General features: G+C 59.2%; 1 protein-coding gene across 18 annotated transcripts in view; it reads right to left on the reverse strand.

Moving 5' to 3' along the window:
- The window catches only part of BIN1 (bridging integrator 1), a 59140-nt gene that overhangs the window by 12719 nt on the left and 26248 nt on the right, over window positions 1–20173 (reverse strand). For 11 of the 18 annotated variants that reach the window (XM_017877332.1, XM_017877327.1, XM_017877321.1 and 8 more), the window contains exons 2-9: window positions 15740–15820; window positions 9650–9704; window positions 9441–9535; window positions 8885–8980; window positions 7975–8082; window positions 2978–3063; window positions 2740–2815; window positions 1283–1365 (exon numbers count right to left, since the gene is read on the reverse strand). In XM_017877332.1, the coding sequence (XP_017732821.1) occupies window positions 1283–1365; window positions 2740–2815; window positions 2978–3063; window positions 7975–8082; window positions 8885–8980; window positions 9441–9535; window positions 9650–9704; window positions 15740–15820 (680 nt within the window). Of the gene's footprint in view, window positions 1–1282; window positions 1366–2739; window positions 2816–2977; window positions 3064–7207; window positions 7301–7974; window positions 8083–8884; window positions 8981–9440; window positions 9536–9649; window positions 9705–15739; window positions 15821–20173 lie in introns of all 18 variants that reach the window. The other 7 variants (XM_017877328.1, XM_017877323.1, XM_017877322.1 and 4 more) reach the window with 1 other exon arrangement.

The following is a 20173-nucleotide window of genomic DNA, read 5'->3' on the forward strand; positions in this document are numbered from 1 at the left end:
CAGGGTGCCCTGGCAGGCCCCTGCTGTGGCCAGGTGCCCCGGGTGATGCTAACAGGGCCTGGTGAGGGGCAGGAGGCTCAGGGCAGGGGAGAGTCACCCTGCCTGTGGTCCCAGTCCCCAGGAGCTCCAGGTGTGCCCAGAGTGCCAGAAAAGGCCAACAGACCAGCACAGAATGCACAAGAGGCCACTCTGCTGGAAGGGAGACTCCTGGGCCTCCACTGCCCCCCTCTCTTCCCTCCACCTCCTTCCTGAGGGGAGCCATGGTTCTGGCCAGGACGGCCACGCTTACCCCCTGCTGACCCATCCCAGTGTTCCCACCTGTGCCTACAGGCCAGGCAGCTGCCCCTCCCTGCCCGACCTTGGATTCACATTTTGGCCTTTATTCCACAACCGCCCCACAGCCCCCGCAACCACCACAACGCCTCCTGCCTAACCTCCCCACTCCCAGCCTCAGGTCACCACGGCCCCTCTCTCAGCCACAACTATTTTACGTTCAGGGAAGGAGGGGGCAACCACCACCACCCAATATCCTCATCATCCCAGGCAATACCCCAGGAAGCAGACGGTCACCCCGTTTTACAGAGTTCATCGGTGCTCTCTGCGCTCTGCTGTGATGTGCGTGTGTGTATGCACACACACCTGTCGCACACAGTCCCCCTCACACACACACACAGACATGGCCAGAAGGGAGGGGAAGTCCCAGGCTCGCTGCTTCCTCTGATCCACAGCCAGGAGAGCAAGGCGTTTCCCTCCTCCCCCATGGTTCCCCCTCAGGAAACAGAGATCTCCTTGCAGCTGGGCTTCCCAGGCTGAGGACAGGAAGAGGACGTCCGTGCGGGTGAGCAGAATGCTGCCATCCAGGGACGTGAGCTTTTCCAGAAGCAGGAGAGGGAAGGGCGGTGCTACCTCCCTGCTCTGAGAGGACTGCACGCCCCAGAGTCATGGGGCTGTTCACACCCCCCAGTCCCCAAAGCTGAGCAGGCTGCCCACCCCAACCCCGGATGCTCCTGCTCCACAGTGAGGGGGTCCGCCGGCTCAGGGACCCGTGGACTCCCCAGAGTGCTCCTTCCTCAATGAACACAGCCAGAGGGACAGGGACATTCAAGACAGAGACCTGCCTTCACCTGCTTCCCTGAGCACAGAGAGGCCGTGACAGGAAGGTCCCTAGACCTCCAAGGCCAAACTCACAGGGGACCAGGGAGGGCCCCAGCAGGGTCAGAGGAAGGAGCCCTGCCCCTGCCGTGCACACAGTCAGGGGTGCCAGGGCTTTCCCCGCACGTACCTGGGCTGGGCCTTGACCGTGAAGGTGTTGCTCCCGTGCTGCTTCTCCAGGCTAACCAGCACGTCGTTGAGGTTCTGGTTGAGCTGTGGGAGAGACAGTGAGGAGGTGGGGGGCCTCCAGGGCCACCAAACAGCCCCACCTTCCCCAAACACCTCTGCTTCTGACCACCACCCCCGGCCCCTGGCCAGGAACAAGCTCCTCTTTCCCCATATGTGAGAGCAAGGAACCAGCACACCAAACCTAGAAAAACCAAGGGGCAACAAAACGGGGCCAGTGGGCTACATCACTAATGCCTGTTGTCTCTGGAAGCTATCTTTTTCCCTCCTACTTATAGGGATATCCTAAAATGCCACATAGAGCATGAACTATTTTTACATTTTCTCTTAAAATTGTTTTGGCGGACTGTTGATCTTAATTGTTAAGGTCATTTTGCCAAGATGCTTTCAGACCACACTACAACTGCTGGATATTTCACTGAAAGCACAGGCACAAGAGAAGGTTTATTCCTCACACGTGGTGATTCTCATTACTGAGAATATTCCTCTCTTTGATTTGGCCACTAGGGAGCTCAGAGCCGAACTTTCATCCTATTTATAAATAACTATGCCCTGTGGCATATATTTTTACAGACTAATTTTATATAAATGTTCCTTCTCTAAAACACCTCTCTCTGTTTTTTAAACTTTTCATAAGTTGTCTCAAATCTTCGAAGGGAAAGGGGAAAAGGTAAGAAGGAAAGAGAAAGTCTAAAAGGCAAGAAACCATACTCAGGGGTGTGAGTCAGGAGAGGCCCCAAGCTGCTTCTCCTCCTCCAACCCTGGGCCTGGACTCCACCATCATTACTTCATCCCTCTGGGCCCGAGACACAAAGTCAGACCCACCACTGGGGGCGGGGGTGCCAGCCCTGGGTCTCTCCAACTGCAAAGTTCAACACCTTTGCGTTTTAGTTGCCAGATAGGTTAAAATGAAAATAACACAACAGAGAAAGGTAGGCTCATCAGTCCAGACCCTGTCGCACAGTGGATTCGTGCAGACGAAACAGGCCTATTTAAATGTCTCAAAAACATGGGAATAAAATTAAAATTGAGAAAATGCTGGTAATTTTTTTCCTACAAATGGAGAAACTGCCACCATTGTCTAACACTGCACTCCCTGGGCCAAGGCTGCTAGAGAACACATTCACAGTTTGAGAGGGCCTGGTCTACATTCTCAGGTGGTCTGCCCAGGCCGGGACCCAGAAAACGCTCACAGCCTCCCCGGCATGCCCTGCTGCACTCCCTGGGGCCCAGGCACTCCTGAAGGGGGCTGTTCCACAGGGCATGGAGGGCGCGCTGTGGTCACTAGTGTGTGCTGAACCTGCCAGGGAAGGAGGAGTTCAGGCCGCCCCTCCCACAACTCTGACTCTGACCCTTGGCCAGGGTGGAGCGTGGCCCCTCAGAGGAGTCCCCAGGGCCTACCTTGCTCATCTCCTTGTGGAAGTTTTCCTCTAGGCCCGCGATGCTCTGGAACGTGTTGACATAGAAACCTACGCGGCTACAGATGGGCAGAAGGATGGGGGCCAGGTGAACAGGCAGTTCAAGGCAGCAACTCAGAAACACACTCACCCACAAACAACCACACATGCGCATCAGAGACATAAACCCGAGAGGGCCCAGGCACCGCAGCACACAGGCTGGGCACCGCGCCGGGCCTCACCTGTTCCACAGGGAGGGCAGCTCCTCCTGCAGATCCACATTCATCTCCTCAAACACCTTCTGGGCTTTGATGAGCTCCTCCTCGGCCTGGAGAGCAGCACGGGTCATTCCCCTCTGCTGGGTGTCTGTCCCAGCCAGCCCAGCCCCATGGCCAATCCACCCACCTCCTGCCCACCCCTCCTGGCCAGTGTACCAGGACCAGGGCTCTGGGCAAGACAGAGGCTGAACTGGATGTGGACACCCACGCTGGCGACCTCCCCCTGCAGCCCTCCAGGACCCTGAGGACATCTGCAAAAGGGAGGGCTGAGCAGCCGTTGCCAAAAAGAGGCCCAGGTGGCCGGGAGGGCAGTGAGCGGCGAGTAGAGCACAAGAGGGGCAAGTCCAGGGCTTGGCGAGCTGGACACAGGACATGCAGACCCCAGACCCAGCCAAGTGGGGACCCTGCCCACTTCCACATGAACCCCCTCAGGCTAGGCGCCAGTCCTGCCACTGCCTTCTGGCTCTCAAGGCAGCATCTGTCGCTGTCCCCCACCGCCCCTGCCCCTGAGTGCTCCCTCCCCGTTTCTGAGGGCCAGCTCCTGGCAGCCCCAGCCACCATCCTTCACTTCACCTCCTGGGGACAGTCCTTCCCACAAAGCCCTCTCTCTCCTGGGACCTGTCTCCACCAGAGGGAGACCAGAGGCAGCCACTCAGGCACCTCTAGAAATGTCAGGGGGACCCTAGAGGAGGGTGCAGGGCCAGGGAGGAGGCAGCCGGGCGGCTGGGCGGTGCCTGGTCCTACTCCTGGCCCACACCTTCCCCAGGGCAGGCCCTGCGCCCTCCAGGCCGCTCACACCCACCAGGCGGTGGCGCTCAGGCCCCATCGCAAGGTCACAGAGTGCTGGGGAAGGGACTGCAGGCGGCAGGTGAGTCACAGACTCCGCCTGGTGCCCAGCCCACCCGCCCGCCTGGGGAAGGGGCTCTGCTGGCTCACTGCAGGAGGACACTGCCGGGGAGAGTGACTCAGAGATTCAGGGTGTGAGTCACAGCCCAGGAACGTGTCAGGCCCCGCCTAGGGAAACCTCCCGCCAGCAGCGTCACGTTCTCAGGCCGGGGCTGGGGCCTGGGCTGGGGCCTGGGCTGGGCTGCCTTCTGGCAAATGCAGCCAGATGGCCGGAAGGCCACTTAACCACAAAGCACACGATTGCCCCAAGCCTAGCCAGCCGTCCCATCCAGTCTCAGGCAGCAGGACTAGCCCAGGTCAGCCCCTTGCCCCAGGGACTCGGGTTGGGACTGGAGGAGGGGCCACCATGGCTTCTGACAAGTGACCTCCAGCGACTCGCTAGAGTGGGTGTGGGCTCCTTGCCTGACTTTTTAGAATCCAATAAAAATTTAAAGGCAGATTTGGGGGGCAGGGAGAATGTCTATTCAAACATGCATGCCTCTCTTAGATCCAGGGGCCCTGGGGAACCCACACCAGGGTGGGGTGAGGAATACTGTCCCTCCTCCCTCTCCAGGCTATGGGTGGGCCATCTCTGCCCTACTCCTCTGGGCATCCCAGTACCTGGAAGGGGGGCTGCCAACCACGGTTCTATGGAACTCATAAAATGAGTGACTCCTAGGGGTACTGTTGTGAGCTGAGCACCATCACACATACTCCCCACCCTCAACTGCCAAGAGTGGGTCTAAAGTCCCACATTCCACATGAACCTGCCTGAACCGCCCGGTTTCTCTACCCACTAGGACCCCCTCTCCATGAGGATGCAGCCACCACCCCCACAACTGCCCAGATGGCAACGGTGGGGACAGCAGTGAAGACAGCACTGCAGCTTGTCTGGGGGCACATCTGCCCCCAGCCACGCTCTCACAGCTCAGCAACGCCATGGAAAGCCAGAGCCCGGACAGTTCCGTTTGAGTTCCTGAAGTCAGCACCTGTGTCTTGTATTCCCTTTGGTTGGCATTCCTCATATTCTGGCTCTTTCGAAAGCATGTGGAAGGGGCAGGGAGTAAGGTGAGGGCTGTCTGCCATGTCTGCCATGAGGAGAGAGTGCCCCCACCCCAGCTCCACTGAAGCTAAGAGTCACGTGGGTCCGGGGTCCCGAGGACAGCATTCAGGACGCTAGGGCAGGTGTGGAGAGCAACTCAGAACTGGCCCAGGGTCCTCATGGAGCCGGTCAGCTCCCCTGGTACAGCCTAGAGAGGATGCACTGTCTCCCCAAAGTCAAGTCCCCCCGCAGGGCAGCCCCGGAGTCCCAGCTGTCCCATCTCACAGCCAGCCAGCTGCCCACAGGTCACTCTAAAGGCTGTCCTGCCTCCAGCCAGGTATGAGTGGGGTGGGGACAAGGAGGATGTGCTCAAATAAAGATGGGACCCAATTGAGACAGCCAGTTTGGCCAAACTGTGAAACATTCACAGCCCAGCACCCAAAGATGTGATTGCCTGCCTCACCCTCTCTCTGCTTCCCCAGGGTGGGCGTGGGGGCAGGCCCTCCCTCCAGAGTCCCAACCACACCTGTCCCAGGAGCCCAAAAGCACTGGGCAGGCCCCATAGCCTCCTAAGGATTTCTCCCATCCACAAAAAAAAACATTTCACCTGTTTCAGGGAAAATAATTCAGAAACCCCAGCCCTCAGTCAGTAGTCCCATTTCCCTTCTAGCCCAAGTGCTAAACGGACTGGCAGGGCACACCCACTCCAGCCCCTGGTTCCTCCTCCACCTCCAGAGGCAGATGAAGTCTCAGGCCTATTGAAGGCCCCTAGGCGTCACCCCCAGCCCCTGGCTCTCCATGGGCACCCTGATCTCAGGATGAGGCTGTCAGCACTCAGTGCCTCCAAAGTCAGCGCTGGCCTAAAAGAAATCAGGCAGCAGATCAGGTGAGAAATTGGACAGCCAGGCCAGGAGCAGTGGCTCATGTCTGTAATCCCAGCACTTTGGGAGGCCGAGGCAGGTGGATCGCTCAGCCCCAGGAGTTCAAGACCAGCCTGGGCAACATAATGAGGCACAGTCTCCACAAAAAACTTAAAGATTTAGCCAGGCACGGTGATGTGTACCTGTGGTCCCAGCTACTCAGGAGACTAAGGCAGGAGGATTGCTTGAGTTGGGGAAATCAAGGCTGCAGTAAGTCATGATCGCACCACTGCATTCCAGCCAGGGGAACAGAGTGAGACCCGTTCAAAAAAAGAAAAAGAAATTGGACAGCAAGCCATGCCAAGCCCACCCAGAGCGCTCCACGTCGCAGGCACTCCATGAAAATGATGAAATCAACAGGCAGCTCAGAAAAAATGGGGCAGCTGCCCAGAGAGAAACCCAACCTCCTGGGCCGGGCCCCTATTGCTGGCCCCTCGGGAACGTGAAGAAGTGTGAGGGCCGCGTCCAGGCTGTGACTACACTGAACCGAAATGTGCCTCAGTTTCACTGGAGAGAAAACCCACCTCTCATAGGGCACTGCATCCAGAGGTCCCTGGCCACACTGTGACCCATTCGGAGGACAGGGGGCTGAGAAGACCATAGCTCTATGGCCAGGATGGTGAGATGGCCCAGGAGTTTTGTAAAAAGAGCCTCCTCCAGGAAGCCCCCCAGGAACACTGCGGTGCTGGTCACTTGCCCTCCATGAATCCCCAAAGGCCGGGGACCCATACTTCCCCTCCAGGTCTCAGCATCCCAGCCAGACTGGAGGGTCCTCCCAGTAACTCCTCCAGAGTCACCACGGGGACCACAAGTCCCAGGAAAAGGATGCAGGGGCTTCAGTCAGGAGAGCCCCAACCCTGCCCCTAACTGTTGGCTGTGGGGCCCTGGGAGGAAGCTGTGGTGTGCCTCTCTGGGCAGCTTGGTCTGCTCAGTAAATTCAAGATGATCTCGGAGTTGTCACGAGGCTTGAAGGACAGGCATGGCAGTACAGGGGCCTGAAGATGTCGCCTCCCTCCCCAAAGGAGCCCTCACAGAGGACAAATGGCTCAAAGGCATTCCTGGGCCACTAGGATTTCAGAGGAGTCTCCAGGAACGACCACAGACGCAGACACGGAGTGGGCACACCTATGCCCCCACCCAGGTCACACAGAGCCCCTCAGCCAGTTCCTTTGACCCCTACATTTGACTTCAGGTCTCCTCTGAAGCAGGAGCTCTCCCAGGGAAGGCCTTTGAAAAACCCCGCCCTGGCCGGGCTCAGACACCAGCCCTGCATTCCGCCGCAGGGCAAGAGGACAGGACGACAGACCGGAAGGCGCCAGCACGTGCAAGGTTAGAAGCCAGTGTCACCTGATTTCGGAGCAGGTTAGTTTGAGCTACGAGATGAGCCTGCAGTTTGCCTTGGCACCACTGGGGGGCGGCTTTCTCAAGCAGCGAGACAGGCTGGGGTGGGGAGGTCAAGGCAAAGGAAGGTGGAGAGACCAGGGAGGTAGGGAGAGAGAAACAGAGACACACAGATTAAATGCACGTCCACACGCCCCACGCGCGGGGGCCGCCCCAAGCAGATATGGGCCCTTGAGGCCGACAGAATTAGGGGGAGCCCGAGGGGTCAAGGAGAGGGGGTGAACTCCAACTGCAGAGGCAAAAGGTGCTTGTGGTTAGCAGCACAGGGGACCCAGCAAGCAAGGCCCTGCCCGGAGGAGGGGGCCGCCCCAGCCCCGCATCACAGGATGAGTGGGGCCAGTTGTGCACCTACTGGCTCGCTCCAGCCAGGGACAGGTCGCCTGGGATCGCGTGACGAATTCCACCCGGCTCGCCAGGCAGGGCGGCGCCGTTCCAGGGAAACCCAAGAGGCCCATCCTCAGGCTGGCTGGTGGCCTGGATCAGGGCTGAGGGGCCGGGGTGGCACAGGGGTGGGGGCAGGAATGGGCCTACAGTGGACCTCACCCAGGCACCCACAGGGGCCTCTCACTCACCGGCCTGGGCCCAGCAGCGTCCCCACCCCCAGCTCAGCCACGTGGGGCCAGGCAGGAGGAAGGCTCCACCCTTGGGGTCCTAGACACCCGCCCTCTCTCAGCCTCCTGCAGACGCGGCCCCGACCGGCCTCCAGCCCTTACCTTGGCGATTTTGGCTTCATCCTTCTTTTTAGCAGTTTGAAGGGACTCGTAGTGGTGCCGGGCACTGTCGTAGTCCACCAGCTTGCGCCCTCGTTTGGCGATGCGTGACTAGCGCAGACAGAGGAGGGTGCTGAGCGAGGCCTGGCACCCCTGCTGAGGCTCCAGGTCCCGTGGACCCTGGATGGACCCGCAGGGCGGGCAGGAGACCCCAGCTCCACAGGAACCCTTGAGCCCTTGTGGCTGGAACCCTCCTGGTGACAGAGCTCACCCCCTCCAGGCAGCCCAGCCCCACTGTGTGAAACCATTTCCTTGCACATGAGCCCATGTGTCCGTGTCCACCAGCTGGTGACGTGTCAGCCAAGTCTTTTCCTTGGCCTGGCCCCTGGCTTCTCATCTCCAGAGCCACGAACAATCAGACTCGGGGAGCTTGAGGCATCTGCACTGGGGGCCCCTGAGGCCAGCATGAGCATGACACCCCCATCCTGCCCGCCAAGGGGATCTCGTCCAACCCAATGGTCAACCCAGGCTGCCATGTGCACATCACCATGTGGTCTCACCTCGGTGGAGACCAGAGACACTGCCAGCTCCTAGCACTCACCCAGGCCCAGCAGAGACAGCAGGCTTTGTGAATGCACACAACCACACAAACACACCCACCATGTAGACCCAGACAACAGGTGACATGCACACATACCCTTCCAAGCACACATCGGTATAAACACAGGGGACCTGCAGGGCACACACCACGCCTAGGTCCTACTCACCCTTCTACACCTTCCACAATCATACAGCCAGCCACTCCACAGCAACACACACACACACACACACACACACACATGTGCCGTGAGGCTTCCTCCCATAGCCCTGAGACCCAAAGGGACAGGAAGGTCCCAGCAAGTGGGCCTCTCACCTTGATGTCAGGGAACTGGCCCAGGTACGTGTCCATGGTCAGCAGCGCCTGGTCCACCAGCTTCTGGTGGTAATCCATCCATAGCAGGTCGTTGTTCTGAGACAGGCAAGAGCACCACAGTGCCACCAGGGGTGCTGGGCCACACCCACCCCAGTGCTCCCCTCGCAGGGACCAGCCCCAGCCCCATCTCTTCACAGCTCGGTGGCTTCTCAGAGCCTCAGTTTCCCCATCTGTAAGATGGGGTAAAAGTTCCTGCCCTATTGGGGTGACTGTGAGGATCAGATACACGGAGGACTGGGGTCAGCCAGGGAGGCTTTGTGAGTCGTGAGCCATAACACACAAATAAGGACAGCCACGATCCACCATCTGCCCACCTTGGTGTGAGGGCGAGTCAGGAGAAAGGCCCGCAGAGAGGGAAGGCAGCTTGCCCCAGGGCACACAGCACGCGAATGCCTGAGAACCAGAGAGGCTTGCCCCAGAGGGCACAGCAGAGTGGGACAGGAGCTGAGACCAGAGGGCCCTCTGAGAAGGGCAGGGACGCCTGTCCCATGCTCACCTCTGCAATCTTGTTTGCCTCATCCCTGCCGGGCCAGTCAGGCTCATACACTTCCTGCAGACACTCATTCAGCTTCTTGGAAGCCTCGTGCATGGCTGTGGGACAGAAAGGAAGTATGTGGGCCTCCCACTGATAGCCCTTGTCCCACCCTCCCCAGCTCTGTACCCACCAGCTCTACATGGGCCAGGTGCGCCCTGCCTGCCTCCTACCTTTGACAGAGGCCAGGTAGGTCCGGAGATCCTTCTGCAGCCGGGTGCCCTCAGTCTGCAAGGAGAAGGTCAAGGATGAAGTCAGGGACTGATGGCACACCCAGTCCCTGACCCCTCTCCTTCCTACCATCCTCACATGAATGAACCAGGCTGCTCTCCTGACAGCAGCCACGGATCAGCTGACCTCCCAACAGGACAGCAGCTACGGTCACCACTCCTGCCTCAGGAGCCCTGTGTCCATAGGCACCCTTGCCCATGTTTGTGGGCACCTGCCCTCTTCCAGATGCCATTCTCAGCCTGGGAAGGAAGGCAGGAAGACAAAGAGCCCCCCTCCGGGATGACATGCTGGGGCTACGGCTGAATGACACACATACAGCACAGCACCAGTATGCAGCAGCAGCAGCACTCACAGACCTGCCCTCAGACACCTGCCGACAAGTAAGCAACGAGCACAGGAGTATGGACAAGGCAGGTGTGACCGCCAGGACCCCTGCTCCACAAGCTCAGGTGGTGCCCAAGGACAGAGAGCTCCCACTGCCTCATACTAGGAAAAGAGGGCCCGGTGTGAGCCTGCGCAAGGACCGAAGACCTAAGGAAGAGACGGCATCAGAGTAGGGCGGCAGAATGCAGGGCTCATGGCCAGGACTCACTGGCCCGGCTGAGAGCAGGGACATAGGATGTAGAGGGAAAAGGCTGAGGGGGCAGTGGGCTGGGTGGTGAAGCTCCCTGAGCTGGGAGAGTAGCCTCCAGGGGCTTCCTGAGACAGCAAGGCCAGCAGAGAGGGTAGAAGCATGGGCCAGGCCTCAATTCCCTCTGGGACATCAAAACCAGAGCCAGGAAAGCTGAGTGGAGAACTCCAGGTTCCAGGAGGGGTGAACAACAGGCGATGCCAGCCCTGAGGTCTGAGACTGTGCTCAGTGAGCTGTGGAAGTTTCCAGAAGCCATGTGCAAAGAATGGGCTGCACATGGGCTTTGAGGCCATGCAGACCCAGCTGTGTCCTTTACTAGCCACGCAGCCCTAAGTAAGCTAGTGAGCCTCTCTGAACCTCATTCTCCTTGTCTTTCAATGGAAGGTGAATGATCCCTGCCTGGCACTCCTCAGATCCAGTGAGACAGCCCAGGCTCTGGAGCTTGAAGGAAGGCCTCAGGAGATGGGCTTCATGCTAAGGACAGGAACGCGAGGCAGAGACGGGGCTTGGGAGAGCAACAGTGGCTGAGGCTGATCTTCATAGTGGAAGGGCACCCCCCTGGCCTCCTCTGTCTGCTGCCAGCCCAAGCCTCAGGGACACCCATGTTCTGGACACCTCCTGCCCTGAGGAGGGGCAGCTGGCCATGGTCCCAGGAGACCCAGCATGCCTGCAGAGCGCCAGTCTGGCCAGCTTCACACTTGCGCAAGAGCCGGAAGGTGGGTCCCATCCGTTCAGGTCAGTCTCTAGGCGAAGGCCAGCAGGGACCCGGCCACCTCCGCAGGCTCACCCCCAGCACCCTCAAACCCTCTTCTGTCTCCCCACTGCAGGTCTTTCCCTGTCCTTAGCTGGGGCCGCTCTTCCTGCCCTGGTGCCTTGGGGACCAGCACCTTCCAGGTGGTCTTCTCAACACCACTGCCTCACCTGGCAGCACAGAAGCGGACAGAGGGTCAGCGACCGGCCCAGTCACACAGAGACTGGGAGAGCCCACGAGACCCTCCAAGCCTGGGCACGCAGCCCGCGGTGTGTTTTGTGGGTAACGGGTAGTGATGCGGCCCTGAGAACCCGCAGATCTGCCCACTATGATGAATGCTTCTGTGTGACAGTAGAGACATCCACAGGGAGAGCTTCAGAGCAGCACACAGGATATATAATTTAAAGAGAGGACATGTGAAAAAAAAAAAAAACTCTAAAATTCCTTTAATTCCCCGTAGATTAAAGGTGTAATCTTTAGCCAGGGTGTAAAACACTGGCTAATCATCACCTTTACAAACATCCCAGTTCAAGGCCCGCTGATGTGAGACGGAGTGAAGAAACAGAAGGCCACTCCATGGACATGGAGACCTCCCCGCAATTCCACTCGGGGGTCGGATGGAGACCCTGCGGGGCCGAGGAATGAGGAAGGGTCCACCTCACTCCTGACACAGCCACCCTAAGTCTTCACAATTAAAGGCTTTGTTGGTTGAGACGAGGATTAGTGTGTTCATGACGGGATGCTATTGTGTCCCCTGATGTCACCAAATCTTCCAGATCCAGCTTCTCTCCCTGCCAAGCCTCCACCATCCCGGCCACACCTCTCAGCTCCCTCCACCCACCCCTCCGCCACAGGAGTCCCCATGGGGTGGGTCGTTGTGCTCCCCCGGCCTTGGTCTTCAGGCTGTACCAGGGCTCCTTGTGTTTCCCAAACAACGCTGGGCTGTGCGCCGGCACGTGGCACGCAGATGTGCGAGGGGCCAGCTGGAGCACTGCCTCCCTGTGCCCACTGCAGCTGGCTTCCTAAGCTCCTCCTCAGTCCCCAGGGTAGACACAGCCCTCCCCCGACTGAGGCCCCAGCCAGCTGCCCCCTGCAGAGCAGCGCCCAGGCCAGTACAGAGCAGTGTGTGTTTGCTTCCAAACCGGCTCCCTCAGCCCCTAAACAGGGATCTGAGAAAGAATTCTCTGGAGGTCCCAGAGTTCACAGAGCCCAGCTGGGGGAAGATAAGATTTGGGAGCCACTGCCCACCTCGGCCCGTGTCCCAGCTACAGGACTTGGGGGAGTCAGGAAGGGCCTGGAGCAGCTCCAGTGGGGCTGGGCTCAGCCAGCATCCCCAAGCCCTCTCTGGGCCTCCCTGGAGATCAGTCCCCACGGGTGGCCTGAGCACCCAAGTCCCTGTGTTCCCAGCGGGTCTAGGGTCAGGGACGGCCCTCCTACATGGACCCCTCTGGCTCCAGCTCCGACTCTCACCCCTCGGGCATCAGTTCAGGGGACGACCTTCACGCAATAGCCAGGGATGCCCATTTCGAGCAAAACCTTGGGGAGGCCCCGGGGACAAGAAGGAATCAGACTTGCCCCACCTCAGTGACAGACAAACAGCAATGACAGCCCTACGGCCTGGAAAGCTACAGACGGCCCCTAGGAAGAGGAGCTGGGATGCCCTGGAGACCCAGGCTGGCTTCCAGAAGCGCCTGTGCTGGCTGTGCGGTACTCTGGGGGAGGGGAAAGCAGGCCCCATGGGCTCTCAGAGCAGCGGCAGAAGGCAGGGGTGCTCCTGTGACCAGCGCCTGGTGGGCCCAGGAGGGGCTGTGCACCTGGGTCCTTGTGAGAGCAGGTGACAGCAGGGTGATCTACACCCTCTCCTAGGGCCCCCCACCGCCATAGGAAGTGGTGGGAGTTTTCGCTTCTTAAAGACTGAATCACCTGCCATCTTTGTCCCTCCTAGCACTGGGCCCACTAGGCTTGGGGGTCACAGAATAAGGGGCAAAAAAAAGCTCTGCCTCCAGTCTTCCCACGCCCCATTCTGTCTCTCCTTTCCCAGGGCCCCCAAGCCCACTGCAGCCTCCTGAATTCACTCCCCCAACAACAGTGACCTTCACCCCATTCCTTCCTGGTCCCCACCCCCACTCCCACACCCTGCCATCCCCACACACCAATCAAATCCAGAACTGGCTGGCTGCCTTAGCCCCGGCCTTGAACACGACCTTAAAACCCCCACCCCAACTGCCAGCCCTGGCCCCTGAAAAGCCAGCCACCTCACCAAACCCGAGCCTGAGGGCAGACAGAGGCCCATCTCAGGACTGCTCCACACCCACAGCCCAGCAGCCACCTGGCAGCCTGAAGCACTGGCTATCTTTAGCCCTCGCCTCTCTGTCTAACCCCTCTGTCCGAGGAGCAGTGAGTGACTGCTTGCCCAGAGTCAGAGACCCAGAGAGGGTGACTCTGAGGGACAGTGGACACAGCAACACTGTGCTTTCAGCCCTGGGGCCAGGCCACACAGAGCCTCAGCTCCCAACTGTGCTTCCCTCACTCTGTCAAAGCTCAGCCTGTTTTTTGTTTGTTTGTTTGTTTGTTTGTTTGTTTTGAGACCGGAGGCTCCCTCTGTAGCCCAGGCTGGAGTCCAGTGGCATGATTTCGGCCCACTGCAACCTCTGCCTCCCAGGCTCAAGAGATTCTTCTGCCCCAGCCTCCTGAGTAGCTAGGACTACAGGCGCATGCCACCACGCCTGGCTAATTTTGTATTTTTAGTAGAGGCACCATATTGGCCAGGCTGGTCTCGAACTCCTGACCTCATGATCTGCCCGCCTCGGCCTCCCAAAGTGCTGGGATTACAGGCATGAGCCACAGTGCCCGGCCAGCTCAGCCTGTTCTAAGGGGCCCCCACCAACTCCACCCCTAACCTGTCTCCCCAGCCTAGCCAGCTGCCCTCAGGACAAGGGATCAGCTCCAGAGAGGAAACTCGAGAGTGAGCCAAAGGCCACAGAGCTACACACCAGCTACATAGCCTTGGAAGATGTGCGTAACCTCTCTGAAACTCAAGTGCCTCATCTGCAAAATGAGGAGAATATCAGCCCCCATTTCAAGGATTGCAAAGATGTCTGTCAAACACAGCAGTTCCTGGCCCATGGCCACAGCAACTCCTAAAGGGCCTTCAGAGCAACCCACAACCCGATGAAGCCAGCTGAGCAGGGACATGCTGCAGGACTTCCCAGAGATGGAATCAGAACCGAAGACCATGTTTCTTCTTCAAGCCGCTATTTTGCAGGTGAGGAAACTGAGGCCCAAGGGGCCCTGGGAAGGAATTGTCCAGGGTCACAGAGGCAGTAGATATCCTTGCCACCGGGTCTACCTGGGCCTTGAAACTCCTCCCATAACTGGCCTAAAGGACAAGCAGCCAAGGTGGCTCCCCAGTCCCTGTCCAGGGAAGCCTGTCAGGCTGAGCCCCTCTGGCAAGTCAAGGCCGACTTGGCCCTGGGGCCTCTCCCCACTGCTCCCAGTCCTCTCCCAGAATGCCTGTGGCCCTCCCAGCTGCTCCCCGGCCCTCTCCCAAAATGCTCCCAGCCCTCCCAGCTGCTCCTGGTCCTCTCCCAGAATGCTCCTGGCCTTCCCAGCTGCTCCCCGGCCCTCTCCCAAAATGTTCCCCAGCCCTTCCAGCTGCTCCCCAGCCCTCTCCCAAAATGCTCCCAGCCCTCCCAGCTGCTCCTGGTCCTCTCCCAGAATGCTCCCCAGCCGTCTCCCAGAATGCTCCTGGCCCTCCCAGCTGCTCCCCGGCCCTCTCCCAAAATGTTCCCCAGCCCTTCCAGCTGCTCCCCAGCCCTCTCCCAAAATGCTCCCAGCCCTCCCAGCTGCTCCTGTTCCTCTCCCAGAATGCTCCCCAGCCGTCTCCCAGAATGCTCTTGGCCCTCCCAGTTGCTCTCCCGCCCTCTCCCAGAATCCTCCCAGCACTCCCAGTTGCTCCCAGTCCTGTCCCAGAATGCTCCCAGCTCTCCCAGCTGCTCCCAGCCCTCCCAGCTACTCCCGGCCATCTCCCAGAATGCTCCCAGTCCTCTCCCAGAATGCTCCCTGGCCCTCTCCCAGAATGCTCCCAGGCCCTCCCAGCTGCTCCCCGGCCCTCCCAGCTGCTCCCCAGCCCTCCCAGCTGCTCTCAGCCCTCTCTCAGAATGCTCCCGGGCCAATTGGAGATGGCTGTGGACGCCTCCCAACAGCCCAGCCTTCAGCCTGCCACAGAGCCAGGCACACATCATGCTCAGCAGATGCCCAAATCAAATCCAGCCTGCTCTGCCCCCACGCTAACTGCTGCAGATGCCATTCTCCTGGCAAGAAGCTTCAATAGCTCCCACTTGCCCCGACGTGCAAAGTCTCCCCGAGTCTGGCCACAATCTATTGCCTGCTCCTATCCCACCCTCCCCCTCCCCCAACTACCCTTTCTATGCCTCCTACCAAGGACCTAAAGCGTACATACCCCAACCCTCTTCTTTCCCAGCATGCATTGCCAGGGCTGCCTTCTCCAGGAAGTCTTACATGATCTTGTCAGCACAACTGATTATCCTCCTCCAAGCTCTCGTACTCCACAAATTCAGCTTGTGCCATTTTCCACCTGGCAGCCAAATTTTCACAAACTCCCTAAGGCCAAGGGCCACCCACACTCACCAGCTGCTTGTTGAAATTCTGGACGCACTGCTCAAACTGCTCATCCTTGGTCTCATCTGCCTTCCCCAGCTTCTGGAGAACCTGCCGAAGCCAAGAGAGAAGGGGAGAGTGTTACCTTGGAAAGGAGAGTGGCCAAACCAAGAATGCTCAGTCACCAACAGCACAGACCGGGGTCTGGGAAGCCTCTAGCCACCGTTACCCAGCCCAGGGTCCTCACCCAGGGCTGCAATCCCCCAGGGCATGGCTGGGTCCACCAGGTCTTCGGGCCTCCCCGCCCTCTACCCAGGGCTTGACAATAGGCCAAAAATGGAGCTCAGGACAGGCTTGACGTAGTAACCACAGCCAGGAGGAGGGAGGCTTCAAAGACAGCAGGAAGGATCGGGCACCCGCCTTGCTGATCTCACACTGTACCCCTGGGTGCTCTGCCCCCACCCTGGCAGCTGAAAAGTGAGGCAAGCAGGGGAAGGGCCAAGCAGGGGCAGCCCCACTTCTCTGCATGACTCTATTCCCTGGGTCCAAGGCCCATGAATGCCACAGGCAACAGCAGAGCAGGCCCTGAACCAGCAGGAGCCATCCTGGAACAAGGAGGTCAGCGAGGGGTGGCCAGGAACTGCCGGGGGACACGCAGAGTCTGCTTCCAATCTGACTGGGTTTTTAGATGTGACCTGCCCCGGGCACTCTGCTCTGCACACCCCCCACACACAATACACAAGGGCACACACATGAGCTCACAGCCACTAGCTCTGCTCCCAACCAAGAGTCTCAGAGGTGGACCTTCCACAACCCCCCATGATAAGTGGCAGCTGTCCTCCTCCTTTAGCTGTGTCGGGAGGGGGAGGGGAGGTGAAGGAGGTGAAGGATAGGTGGGCAAGGGCAGAGAAGGGGAGCCGCACCAGGAGAGGGGAAAGCTCTAGGAAAGGAGGGCGCTGGCCCAGGACCCTGAGAGCATCTGCTGACCACCACGCTCTCCCAGACTTCCCTCTCTGGGCCCTGCTCCCCCAACCCCAGAGCTCCACATGACGGAGAGAGAGGTGGGAGCAGGGAGACAAAATACAGAGGCAAAGAGTGGTGAGGGGGGCATGGTAGGAAAGAGCAGGAGAAGAAAACGACAAAGAGCTGAGGCACAGAAAAGGGATGAGGCATGCCAGATGTGTCTGCAGGAGAGCAGAGAGGAAGACCAGGATGGCGGGGGGACACACCCGTTCGCAGCCCGGAAGGCATCTCCATCATGGCAGCAGAAAGGCCAACGCTGATGTCTCGGCAGGGTCCTCTCCCAGGCAGTGGGCAAGGTCTCACAAGAACGAGAAGGAAACGGGGGTGGGGGTGTGAGTGGAAAGCGAAGGGAGAAAAAGGTGGGCCCAGGAGCAGAGGGGAGCCCCAGGAGCAAGAGGCCAGCCCAGCAGCTGCCAAGGCCAGCAGGTCTGCAGACATACCCTCCCTTCCAAGACCCAGAGCCAGCCCATGCTGCCAGGCACATCAGCTTTGCCTGCCCAGGGCCCAGGCCAGGGTCCTGGACCAAGGGATGCCTGGTACCAGGACAGAGCCAGGACCCTTCCCACCCTGCTGACCCTTTCAAGGCCTATGCTGCCCTGCTGCACCTCCCCCGCCCGGTCCAGGAGCCTTGGCAAGGCCAGCTGCTCTTGGCCATCTCTCACCAAGCACCTGCTCTGTGCCTGGCCTTGGGCACCTTGGCTGGTGCAGCAGAGAGGAATGAGATGTGGGTCTCTGTCTTGACATGAGAGAACACTTAAAGACTGTGGGACCCTGGGGTGGAGATCTCATCTAGCCTGGGCAGTCAGTGGGAATGCCTGGAGTGGGTGGCAGCTCAGACAGAGGGGAGAGGTTGCAGCAAAGGTAAGGAGACCACAGAGATGGAGCATCTTACTGGGGAGTTTTGAATTGCGCAAGGTGACAAGAGGTCACAGAGGATGGTGTGAGAAGGTGAGAGTGGCAACAGGGGGCAGGTGGGCACCGGGAGGCAGCCACCGATGATGCTGTTTTACAGCGGTCAGGACACAGCCCATCGGGCAAGTGCAGTTGGATGCCAAGGGCTAACGCTGGGATGAGAGAAAAACCAAAACAAAACCCACATGAGCAAGAAAATGGACACCGCACAACTCACAGGCTCCCCACTGCTGCCCCTCCCTGGCAGCCACAGCCAGAAGAGACGCTCCAGAAAGTGGGCTGAGCCGGGGGAGGTGCCTCGCCCGGCTCAGCGCAGAGCTTGGGTGGGCGACTCAGCCCCTCTGCTCAGGTGCCCGCCCCACAGCACCCCCCCTCGAAAGAGAGGAATAGACCACCGGATGGAAAAGAACTCCCAGATGTCTACCAGAACCACCAGAGAGAGCCAGAAGCTCTCAGAAACAGGGCAGGGACTGGCCAGCTCCCAAAGCAGGAGCACCAGGCAGGACACCCCCTCCACGCCCTGCTCTCCCTCTCCCCAAGAAGACAGACACACTCAGCCAGCAAACATCCCCAGTCTACCCCACCCACACTGGCCCCCAGGGCTCCCAAGCTGTACAGAGACAGACACACTCTCGACCCAGTTCCCAAACACTGCTGTGTGCTCTGCACAGACAGCTGGAGAACCGGGGAGATTTTCCAGCCCAGGTGAGACTCCAGCCATCAGTGAGAAGACCCTTGGGAAAAGGGATAGCTACTCTCTGAGCCTCAATCTAAAAAATGAAGTGAACACTGGCACCCTCATCAAGGATCACAAAGATCATGTCTATAAAGTGCAGAGCCATACCTGGCCCATGATATTCAAGAAATGGCAAATTCTTAAAAGGCCTGCACACAGCTGGGGGATGGGCCTGACTGACACCACCAGCCCTCACACCGGGTCCAGGCTGATGGCATCCCAAGATGCGAGACAGAAGTCACAGATGCGCACACTCTACCTGCACGTGGCAAACTCCTGTGCATCCTTCAAAACCTTACTTCGGTGACATCAGTGTGAACTGTCCCTGATCTCTCCTTCCCTCAAAACACTCTGTACCACTTAGAGCCTGGGAGCCATCTCACTGCTATGTGATGTGCCCGTGCACCTCACTCCCTTACCCTGAAGGAAGAGCTTGAGGTCAGGGACAGTCTCCCAGTCATCTCTGTGTCCCTGACACCCACACAGGGCTAAGCACAGGACAGACACAAGGTATTCTCGGTGGCTGCTGCTCATCTGAGCTGTGGGCTTTAAGGGCAGAGACACGACCCTAAACAAAACACCCTGCCTCTCAGTCTCAGGCTCCTCCCAGGCAAAATGGAAGGGTAATGTACAGAAAGCCCTCAGCCCTGAAGGGTGGAGGGCGTGACAGCATGACAGCACAGAAGCCTGAGGCTGAGCCGGTCTCCCCACTCTGCAGGACCTCAGGCTGCTGAAGCTCTCTGTGCTCCAGTGCCCCTACCTTGAAAATGGGAGGAACAACAAGGCCACAGCATGGCCGAGGCCCAGGAAAGACTGATGGGCGAGGCTGGCCTCGACCACATGCCATCCTCACTGCACATACCCCCATTTCATCCATGAGGGATGTGGCCTGGGGTCCCCATCCTCAAGGAGCTCCTGGTGTGGCTACCACAGGGAAAAACAAGCTGGGTACCCCCTGCCCCAGAACAGGAGCTGGGACAAGGCCATGAGGCTTGGGACACAGATCTCCCACCCCATCCGTTCCACACATGGTTAGTGGGGCCTCCCCTGTGTTGAGCTCACAGGCAGACCACTGAGGGACACAGGGGACTCCAGGTGTCCAGGTGGGGCTGGCCCAGCAGCGACTCAGGAAAGCTGGGCAGGACAGTTGAGCTGGGTTTTGAAGGATGAGCAGGAGTTGGGTGAGGAGGGCCTGGCGGCACAGGCCAGGATTTGCACTCTGTCCAGGGTTACTGGGGGAGGGCACCTTAGTCAGTTCCACCTACACTCATCACACACTTACCAGGCACACTCGCTCTGGGATAAACAAAGGGGAGCCTTTGATAACTTGGCAGAGGACGGGACACACAGAGGCCCAGGAAGCAGAGGCGGTCACAGAGCCGACAGCCCCAGCAGCCTTATCAGTGCCACGCCCAATCACCTCCTATCAAAGCTTCCTCTCACCACGTCCTCAACCCAAGGCCAGATGTGAGTGGAGCTAAAGTGCCTTGGAGGGGACACCCCAGGGCAGGGCAGGGAGGGGGGCAGCTGGCAGGAATGACAAAGTGTAGCCCCGTGGCCAGCTCCAGAACCTCCTCCTGCAAACATCCACAGGGTTCAGCCTCGCTGAGCCTCGGCTGTGGAAGGCAACCAGCCCAAGGCTCCTCCCTAGAAAGGCTGGGAGGTTCACTGAGTTGGCGCCGTGCCTCTGGCGCCAGGGCCCACAAGGGCTCAGTGGGAGTGTCCGGTGGGCGGGGGCCCCTCCCCAGCCATCCGCCAAGGCCTTTTTCATGGCCCAGTGAGAGGGCAGAAGG

This window comes from Rhinopithecus bieti, unplaced genomic scaffold (assembly GCF_001698545.2).
Source record: "Rhinopithecus bieti isolate Rb0 unplaced genomic scaffold, ASM169854v2 scaffold_10223, whole genome shotgun sequence".
Taxonomy (NCBI): Eukaryota; Metazoa; Chordata; class Mammalia; order Primates; family Cercopithecidae; genus Rhinopithecus; species Rhinopithecus bieti.